Source organism: Geospiza fortis, unplaced genomic scaffold (genome assembly GCF_000277835.1).
Source record: "Geospiza fortis unplaced genomic scaffold, GeoFor_1.0 scaffold157, whole genome shotgun sequence".
Lineage (NCBI taxonomy): Eukaryota > Metazoa > Chordata > Aves > Passeriformes > Thraupidae > Geospiza > Geospiza fortis.
Genome location: NW_005054314.1, coordinates 8,995,566 through 9,006,204, shown reverse-complemented (window position 1 = coordinate 9,006,204; position 10,639 = coordinate 8,995,566). Strand labels below are relative to the sequence as shown.

General features: G+C 46.2%; 1 protein-coding gene across 1 annotated transcript in view; it reads left to right on the top strand.

Moving 5' to 3' along the window:
* Positions 1-10,639, top strand: part of CAPN6 (calpain 6) — a 44,724-nt gene that overhangs the window by 33,949 nt on the left and 136 nt on the right. The window contains exons 8-13 of the mRNA XM_031056070.1: positions 1,703-1,724; positions 3,766-3,930; positions 5,926-6,128; positions 7,242-7,363; positions 9,606-9,742; positions 10,602-10,639. The exon at positions 10,602-10,639 is cut by the window's right edge and continues 136 nt beyond it. Of these exons, the coding sequence (XP_030911930.1) occupies positions 1,703-1,724; positions 3,766-3,930; positions 5,926-6,128; positions 7,242-7,363; positions 9,606-9,742; positions 10,602-10,639 (687 nt within the window). The remainder of the gene's footprint in view (positions 1-1,702; positions 1,725-3,765; positions 3,931-5,925; positions 6,129-7,241; positions 7,364-9,605; positions 9,743-10,601) is intronic.

The following is a 10,639-nucleotide window of genomic DNA, read 5'->3' as shown; positions in this document are numbered from 1 at the left end:
CCCCCAGGTGGGAACCCCTGTGTTTTGTGATGTATTTGATAACAGAGACCTTCCTGCAGAACCTCCAGGTGGGGAGTTTAGTGAGGTATTGAATTGTACCCACTTTAGCTGGGGCTCCTGAAGTACCCACCCTGTTTAGGAGTTGGCAGTGACTACAAAACAAAAATCTCATTGCCCTGGGAGTGTGCTGCGTACTGCATTTTTCATGATTTCGGTGCAATTTCTCAGAAGGGTTTATATATTTGTTTAGGACTGATCATGCTTGGGGCTGCTGAGTCACACACACAACAGAATTACTGACGTCCTGCCTGGACTTCTTTCATTTCCCCAGTTATAGAAAGGCAGCAAGTCTGATTTTCTAATGACAGAACTCACTTAACCCCCTAAACAGCTCAGGGACTTGATCCACTGTATTTAGTCAGTATCCCTTGGCATTAATATCAGATTCTGGAAGTACCTCATCTCTTCCCCAAGCTCACCCTCTCATCAGCATTATGGAATTTTCCTCGTCTATCCTACCTGGTCATTTCAAGCTATTCAGTTGATCTGTACATCCATTCCTACTCCCTTTCCCACCTTCCTGCCCTTCTCTCTCTCAGCACATGCAAATTCAGATATACCACTTCTGTTACTGTCTGTGGGGTCTGGGCACTTACTCTGGGAGTTACTCCTTTGAAAATGGATCTTTCTGTCCAGATTAATTAAAGACATTTTTGCATTTGCTTCTGTGCACTTGCAAGGGAGGTTTCTGCCTGCAGCCAGTGTTTTCAGAGCAGGATGCTGCAGCAGTGCAGCCCCTGCTGCTCACATCAGGTCTCAGCTTCCCAGCTCATCCTGCAGTTCCTCACTGCTCTGCCTTCTGTCAGTGCCTCATTTCCAGGGGGTGATGTAGTTCAGGTATTGCCCTGTGAGATTCTGGATGTGTTCCAAGAGCTTGTCTGGTCTCATTTGTAAGCGTTTAGCTGTCACAGAGAACAAAATGCACAATTCCAGCTGAGTGCAATGGCTGGTGCAGAGGAAAGCTTCTGTACTCCAGCGTTATCTCTGGGCCAGTTGATTAAAAGGCTCTTAGCAGCAGTGCTGGAACATATTTCTGTTATCTTAGGGCCATTACAGGTTACTGTGGCATGCCCCATCATAATCTAGAGATAATCTCTCCATTCTCCTGGCTCCTGTGAGGTTTATCTGAGCAGAGAGGATTGTGCCACTTCCAGTCCCTTTGATAAGGCAATTTCAGCCAAGTATTTGTGTATTCTGCAGTCACCTGCTGAATTCTAGATCATTACCCATTGGGACAGCTGAGGTGCCATCAGAAGAAGGTCAGAGCTGCAGAGCTGTCACCAGACCAGGAGAACCTTCCTGGTTCCACTTGCTGCCCTTCCACCCACCCATGGCCTTGGAGCACCCTGGGCTGCCTGGGGGGGTAACCTGTGTATGGTTCAACAGGGACAAGGATTAACATGTGCCTTACTGGGTGTTGCTGCATTTTATATCTCACTTTTTAGGTTCTCTTACAACCCCTGGGACTCTCCCAGGGCCCTGTGCTTTCTCTGCTGCAGTGAGTGATAAAAACACAAATCAGAGCTTGGGATGGGGCCTTGCTCAGCAGAGCTCCAAGGCAGAGGATGTGGATCGTTCTGTAGCCAAGGCAATCTCAGTATCTACCTCAGAGTAAAGCTCAATTATTTGTTTTTAGCAGCAGTCAAAGGAAAAGGGAGGGAGGAGTTGAACCAATGATGATGTTCCTCTCCACGCTGCCAGGGAATTTCTGCTTAAATCAGAACATGTGGTGCACGTGGTACCCAGCTGTGCACTGCTGCAGGTTTATGTTTCTATTTACTTTCTTCATATTTAAATGTCTTTGAGGATGGGAGAGTACAACATCTGTCCAAAGTTGGGGTAAAAAATGTCCTCTTCCCTCCTCTGGTCCTGACAATTCAGATTTGTCCTCTGCATGCACAAAGCAAAATTTAAATGAACAAATTAATTAAATTCCTTGTGATATAAAGAAACACCTGTCTGACCTTCTTTTGTTCATACTTATGAACTGGTCTGGTAGTGAATTTTAGTAAGGTAACTGTTCAAGTCAGATTCAGTAAGATGGGAACTGCTGCTTAAACTTGAGAAAAATTCCTTTGATTTGTCTTAAACCCAAGTTGACTCAAGTTTACTGTAAACAGTTTGGATAAAATATTTCTGTGTTAGAGGTACAGAAGTCTTTCTTAGCTGTTTTTACTGGATATTCAGGAAAACTAAGAAGTCCAAAATTCAAATTCCTGTCATTCTCACATTAAATAGGAACAGTAGATGCAGAACAAAGTGCCTTTTAAATAAGATTTGAAAGATTCCTTCATTTGCAGGCCCTATATAAAAATGTTTGAAATTTACAGGCACTGTTTAGTTAAAAGGAGAATCAAATACTATCTAAGATCCCATGTGGAGTCTGTTAGTTTATTTTTTTAATCTCATTCCTGATTTATAGCTAAATAAAACTTAATCTTTTGTCTTTTGCTTTCAAGTGAGGTGTCCTCCTGCTGACTCCAGTTATTTTGTAGCTTTGTCCCAGGCTGTGTTTTATGTGAGTTCATAGAATCAGAGAGCCATGGAATGGTTTGGGTTGGCAGCGACCTTAAAGCTCATCTCAATCCTCATTCCACCCCCTGCCATGGCAGGGACACCTTCCACTGTCCCAGGTGCTCCAAGCCCCATCCAACCCAGCCCTGGGCACTGCCAGGGATCCAGGGGCAGCCACAGCTGCTCTGGGCACCTGTGCCAGGGCCTGCCCACCCTCACAGGGAACCATTTTTCCCTAACATCCAAGCTAAACCTATCTTGCTTCCCCTTAAGGTCATTCCCCCATGTCCTATCACTAAGATTGTCATTTTCACCAACACCTTTTATTTACCTGATACTTTTGATTTTAAGATCCTTATTATTAGCATTAATTTTCCAGCTGTGAATTGCTGGGAATGTCTGCTCCATGGAGAGCTCTCCTTCCTCCTCCATATGTATTTCCATTTGTCTCCTTTGTATGCACATATGTCTTGGTTTGAAAAGCCAGGTGTCTGCTAAGGAAGGCAGGAGCCTTCCCTGAAATGGAAAATATAAACCCCCTCCTTCTGAATTATTATAATTTTGACATTAAGGGGCTCTCAGGGAAAGATATGGGAATAGGAATAACAGTTCTTTACTAGGGAAGAAAATATTAGACATAAAATAAACAATGCAATAATACAAAACAAACCACTGCCAGAGTCAGAGCAGGGTGGGTCCGGGAGGTGGCACAGCCCCATCCCATGGGGGCTCAGCCCTCCTGCAGTGCCAGCTGTGCTGCTGCTGGAGCAGGGATCCTGCACAAGGGGGGAGTTTTCCTCTGCAGCTCCAGGGCTGCTGCAGATGGGCCTGGGCTCCCTCTGGCAATGCAGGGCAGCAGAAAGCTGCTCCTCTGGCAATGCAGGGGGCAAAGGCTGCTGTGCTGCTCCAGGCTCAGATTGGATCCAGGTAGGAATGCTTGGCTCCTCCCCTGGGCGCAGCATCTCCCCATGGGATGCTGGAATTGGATCAGCCCTGCAGGGACACTCACTGGCCATGGACAGCAGAGATCTCCTGGAGGGAGGGTTGGCTGTGGGAGAGATAAAGGAAAAACTGCCCATGGACAGCAGAGAACTGCCCCAGCTCTGACAGATGGGGACAGAACACACATCCCTATTTCCAACTTCAGACAACATATTTCCTTGGCGATGGCTTTGCCCTCAGCCTCCTGAGGGTAAAATTCCAACAGCTCTTCTCTCTCCTGTCTCCTCCCAGTACCTCTTTGATGTTAAGAAGGCCCAGGACAAAGTGCTGGTGTCCTTACAGCAGGAGGATCGCCGCAAGTACAAGAAAGAAGGGAAAGGAGACAACATCACAATTGGCTTTGAAATCTTCAAGGTAGGCAGCCAGCTGTGCTCCTGGTGCAGAGCTTGTTCAGTTTGTTCAGTCCTGCTTCACCCTGACTGTGAGGTCTTTGGCAGCTAGAGATCTATCTCTAGATAGATGGATCTAGATAATCAGTGATCTGTTCATCCATTCCTACTCCCTTTCCCACCTTCCTGCCCTTCTCTCTCTCAGCACATGCAAATTCAGATATACCACTTCTGTTACTGTCTGTGGGGTCTGGGCACTCACTCTGGTAGTTACTACTTTGAAAATGGATCTTTCAGACAATATACCAGGATTATCCTGGGGTCTGGCCCTGTGCTCAAATTTTTTGTGGGCACTGCACTCAGGCCATGGGAACTCAACTGATTTTAGTTCAGCTCAAACTGTGTTTGAATAAATTTCATTTATTTGAGATAAATGATTTTTGCCCCTTGCAGAAGAATTTTAAGTGTTTTTCCTACCCCCAAACTTTCTAGAGAAAGGCAAAATTATATCAATACTTAAAACATGGAGGGTTTTTCTCCTTCTTCTGCCTCCATTTCACCAGCAAATACAGCCAGGAGAATGAGGCTGAAAAGTCTGCAGTTTTTCTGTTGCCACTTAAAAAAAAAGTCTTTTCAAAAGCTGGACTGGTGAGCAGGAAATGAATATATGGGAAAAGGAACCACAGGATCCCAAAAGGTAATTTAATTGCACTCTCAAGGCAAATTGAGTAAAATGAAAACACTCAAACTCAGAGGAGGGAAGCAAAGAAACAGCAATTTTTCTGCTCTTTCACTGGGGATTGGGGTAATCCTGTCATCTGTTGCTACAGCTCCTAGGACTACATTAAATCTATGGCCCTACCCTAAAAAAACCTGATTTTTAACAGTTGGTTAGATCTGCTGACATCTGCATCACACCTACTCATTTGCCAATCACCTGTTAACCACATATATTGAAAAGTGTTGTGGCAGAAAGCAGAATAATTTCCCTTGTTCATGCCTGTAATTTGGAAAGGCTTGAAAAAGAAAATCACACCTTACTAAAAGCTTCAGTACTCTATTTTTATTTCTAATCAATAATTTTTCTATTTTAGATATATTCTAACAAACCAGGCTCATTAGCATGACTAAAGGCCTTGGGAAGAAAGCTGCCAGAAAAGAATGCAGGGCTGCCTTTGCTCTAGAGCTGCTTGAGAGAGAGGTTTAGAATTAAACTGAGCTCTGGCAATACCAGTCCCCTGGGGAGGATGTTGAGAGTTAAGCACAACTTCAAGGCTTAGAAGAAAACATGCATGGTTATTCTGTGGCTTTTGTATTCAGGAAAGGGCAAGGAAAATCCAGCTGTGTGCATCTGGATTGGGAGCCTGCTGTGAAAGGCTAGAGAAGGGAGAGGCAGAGGGATCTTGTCATAGTTGAGATGGTCACAATACAAAGCAACTCTCCATTTTCAGAAGGCTTCAAACTGGTTTTTTTTATAGCATGCATGCTTTTTATACATTCTAACAAAACTCATCAGTTTACACTTTACTCATTGGTCAGGAAAGACAAACAAAGTGCTCATTGGAATAGGCATTTGCAGGTTTCTCTTATTTATCCTTTCTTTCTTGGTTTCTATGTCAAGGACCTTGGTAGAAAATTCTTTCAGGGGTAAACATGGATCCTCTTATCAAACATGGATCCTCTTATCAAACATGGATCCTATTATCAAACATGGATTCTCATATCAAACTTCTCTCTGGCTCACAGAAGTCTCTGTAAAACCTGTTCCACAGGATCTCAGCCTTGTCTGAGCAGGTGCAGTCTTTGGGCTGTGTGTCCATCTCTGGAAGTGTTCCAAGCTCTGCAGCAGCATCACATCATCTCTTTCAGTGGGCTCCTGTCTTTGCCAGCCCCAAACTTTCACCTGCCACAGTGAGAAAACACTTGCCAAAGGATTTGCCTTGTTGGGTGAAAAGCTGTGTGGTGCTCAGGGAGAGCCCTGCCCTTAGCCCTGCTGTCCCTAACCCCTCTCCTGCTGCAGGTGGAGGACAACAGGAGGTACAGGCTGCACAAGCTGACGGTGCAGGAGAGAGTGGCCACGTCTCCCTACTCCAACACACGCAGCATGTTCCTGAGGAGGACTCTGCAGCAAGGCCGCTATGTCCTGGTCCCAACCACCTACATCCCAGGTGTCCCCACAAAATTCATCCTCAGGCTCTACACAGATGTGCCCTCAAAACTCAGGTGGGTGCCACTCACAGCTGCAGGAGATCCTCCTTAGCCCACAGGTAAGGGAAGGGCTTGCCAGGTTGTCCTCCAACTCACTGAGGCTCATGTGGCTCCAGAACTGGGCCCTGTAGACATGAGGAGCACCTCTGAGAATATCCAGGTTTGTGCATTGTTAAAAATAGGTTAGGAACTGTTGTAAAATACTTGATAGATCGTTAAGCATGTGCTGTTAGTTTGGTTATTATATTGTAAAAGAGGTTAAAAGGGTATTTATGAGAAATCGGGTACTCAAGGTACCATAACACACCTCAATACAGTGCACCACAGGCCAGCCTGGACAGAACTGTCATGGGCCAATCGAGCGCCTTAAACCTGCATGCAAATGAAGGATCCAAAAGAAACCAATCCAAAGGGACAAAAAACAGGATCAAAAGGGGCTTCTGACCCACTGAATCTGTGCTGCTCCATCGGGGACATCGGGGCCATCGCTGCTGAGCAGCCCCAGCGCCGGCGCTGCTCCATCCTCGATGGGAACGCTCCTGCTCGGCCCGGGGCCCCCTGCTTCAGGCCTTTCTTTTATTATAATAAATGCTGAAATCACTTTAGCACCGGGAGCCTGCTCTCGTTTTTATCACACATGGTCAGGAAATGTTTAGTTAAGGGCATCTTGGATGATTCCATTTGAGTCTTTTGGCTTTTTTAGTTCAGTTCTTGTAGTGGCCCCCACTTCTAGGTCAGGACCCTGGGCACTTGTGCTTGTGGCTACAGTGATCTTTGTTGTTTCTGTGGCCATCTCCTCTGAAAGCAGTGGCTGCTGCAAGAGTAGAACCAATGCTTCATGAATCAGGCCCACTGCATTTATTTCTTGATTTGATAGTATTTTCCACTATTTAAAATTGGGGGTTTTTTCCACCACTTTTGCTTCCACGCAAAAGATAACACAAATTTGTTTTACTTTGCTTCGCTCTATTTTTATTTCTTACATCTGTCATTTCTGCACCACAGAATTCGAAAACGGCAGATGAGGAAAAACTACAATTCTCATGTTCTAAAAATGACAGATTTCCACAACCATTGATTGTTTCCTTGACATTCTTTGCTTAGGTTGCTTTTTCCATGATGTTTCAGGGAGCTGAAGGCAGATAGGCCTAAAATGACGTGTTGGAGTCTTCTTTGTGGCTACCCACGTAGAGTCACCCAAATCAAAGTCCACTCTGCAGAGGGTTTGCAGAAACAAGACAGATCAGGAGGTAAGTGGAAAGAGAGTCTGGATGAGTGAGATTGGCTTTTCAGTCCTCTAAAGATGATCTGGGTTGATATGTAAGCAATCAGAAATTATCCAAACGGAGGATTTATGGGATTTGTTTTTCCATCTTGCTGTAAAACCTGCTCCAGTGGAGAGATCAGATGAATATGGGAATGCACAACAGCAAGTTATGGGCAGGTCTATAACTGGGCAGGATGGGCAGGAGTAGCCAGACCCTCCTGAAGAGCTAATTGTGGGGATTGGTAAGGTTCTTCTGTCAGGGCTGTGTATTTTCTAAATGGAAGATATTCAGGAGGCAGCTGAATGGCACAGACTCATGTAGTGTGTTACATTTACCTCATTAGAGCATTTCAGGGAGGACTGGCTTTTACAGATTCCAGCTTTTTCCTTTGCACTGTTCTTTTGTACAACTTCCCAAGGCAGCAGCATGGTCAGGGCTGAGGTAGGAGAGCTGTTTTGGGGTTCAGAGCAGAGTTGGAGCCATTTGCGTGCCCCAGAGCTGAACCCAGCCCTCCTTCCACGGCCAGAGCTGTTTCCTGAGCAGCAGCTCCAGTTTCATTCCCACCTCATGGCCAATACCAGGACATCGCTTTTCCACTCTAGCAGACCTTGGTGTTTTTTCTTTGTCCTGTAAATAAACCAAGCACAGAACTGGGCCACCCATAGCTGAGAACATCTGATCCCCCATGTGCTCTCCCACTGCTTGCTTTTGTTGTGGAATTGGAGCCAGTTTTCCTAAAACAACTGACCCATCCAGCGCTGCCATCATGGGGTCAGAACATTTTGGAGCATCATGGCTACAGGAACATTTTGTGTCCCCCTTCTACCTCCCTCTGTGAGGTCTTGCTGAGAATTTGAATGTTTCCTTCAAATATTTTCTTTCCTTTTCCCTTCGCTTAGCCAGTCCCCTCATTAACTGTTCCCTCATCCATCCAGCAGATGTGCCTGTCACCTCTTTAGCTCTGTGCCCTTTCCCCACCCCTCCTTATGCTCTTTATCTCTTAATTACTGTTAATGATCGGGTGTTGCTCTGCTCTTTGCCCTCGGACGAAGCTGTTAACACCATTGGGGTCACAGGCAAGACCCCGTTTTATCCAGATCCATTTTCCAAATTGCTTTGCAAAGGGGGCAGCTTTTCCACCCCTGGCACACAGCCTGGTGCCACCCCGTGCCCCAGAGCTGAATTCACAGTTCAGTGACACAGAAGGCCCATCAGAAAAGCCAATATCCTGCTACCTGCCATGGAGCTGTGAGGGGTTGTCAGGGAAACAGCTCTGGCCAGGTGTAACCACAGAGCAACATATGGAAAACCCTGTGCCTGCCTTGGATGCAGCTGTTATGTGGTTTGTTCCTGTTGGTACCTGGTCATGTTGGTAAATGAGTGATGAGTTTGAGGGAGATCATCTGGGTATGGTTTGTAAAAAAGCTGAAGTTGCCTAAATTGTGCTGTCTTCTGGCTGTGGTGGTATTTTCAAGTAGATGGTGAAAAGAAGTGTGTTAGAAACTCTTATGAACCTGACTTACAGATACCCTGGGCTTATTTAAAATCTGTATCTAAGAAGTAGCAAGGTGTGGGAAAAAAAATTCTGTCATTAACAATAGAAATTTGACAGAGTTGTGTTGAAATAAAAATATGGTATTGCCTTTGTTTAATTACAAGTTAATTAGAAAATTGAATGGCCATTCTGTTTGAATGTGTTTGGTGTTTCCAAAATGGATCTTGTTCCTCATTGTAAAGAAAAGAGAACATCAACTTTAATAAGAAAGAAACAAGCTCAGTGTCTAAACAAGGCATTTTTAGAATGTTGAACAGTTGCAGGGGGTCACATATGAAGGTTACATTGGATATTAGGGAGAAATTGTTCCCTGTGAGGGTGGGCAGGCCCTGGCACAGGGTGCCCAGAGAAGCTGTGGCTGCCCCTGGATCCCTGGAAGTGTCCAAGGCCAGGCTGAATGGGGCTTGGAGCAGCCTGGGACAGTGGAAGGTGTCCCTGCCCATGGCAGGGGGGGGAATTGGATGGGCTTTAAGGTCCCTCCCAACCCAAACCATTCCATGATTCTGTGTGTGTATTTTCACCTGGACAGGGAGCAATGGCTGTGACATGTTCTGGTGGCCTGTCCTGTGGTGCTGCCAGGCACAGGAGGGGATTGTCTCTGCTGGGTTTCTGGGCAGCTCTCGGCTGCCATTCTGTGTGCCCAGAGCTGTGCTGCTGATTGTGTTCCAGGAGCAGATCCCTACGTGATCATCAAGTGTGAGAACCAGAGCCAGCGCTCCCCGGTGCAGCACGACACCACCAGCCCCGTCTTCAACACCCAGGTGATCTTCTACAGGAAGGACATCGACAGTCCTGTCACCATCCAGGTGAGACAGCCACAGGGCAGCTGCTCAGGGCAGGGAGGGCAGCACAGCAGCAGCCCTGGGCTTCACTGGGCCAGCTGTTCCTTTGTGTGACCCAGGAGAGAAGAGTGAGAGCCTCTGCTCCCCTTGCTGGGCTCTGCCTGGAGCTCTGCTGCTGCTTCTGCTCCACAAACACCAGCTGATGGCACTTGGGGATCACCAGGCATTTTTCATTCCAAGGAATGTTTAATTCCAATGCATATTTCATTCCAAGGAGTGTTTAATTCCAAGGCTTTGAAGGAATTTACAGAATTCCTTTTGCCCCATGTGGTACCTGATGAAACAGAGACAAAGAAAAGCCAAGTGCTGTCTAGAGTCAGTGTTTGAAACAAACCCAAAGCTAAGGCTGTTATTAAGAAGTTTTCTACCCTGAATTCTAGTCCTGTGAGAACTAGACCTCACTGTTTACCTCAGCACTAACTGGAGAAGTAGAGCCTGGTATTGAGATGATGCAGTCCAGGAAAGCTTTGTCTTCAGCCTAGTCTGTGGGCCAGGCTCTAAAACTCTAGCACTGAGGAGATGCAGAGGTGGGCACAGGCAGGCAGAGCAGCAGGTAGGTTTTACTGCTGGTGAGCTAAAAAAGGTCATTTTTATTCCTCTCCTAGGCAGGCTCTGACCTAGAAAGCAAAAAGCTGCATTTCTCTCCTTATTTGCATAGTCTATGTAAATGAGCATGCAAATCCAGACTCTCCCTCATGCTCTCTAGACAATTAGCTAAATTTAGACACACGCTTTTCCAAGGGGTTATCGGGGGTGACCCTTCCCGGCGGAGCGTGACAGCAGCGCTTGCTCAGCCGCGTTCTTTGTGTCCCCTCGCCGCCAGGTGTGGAACAGCAACCTCCTGAGGGACCAGCTCCTGGG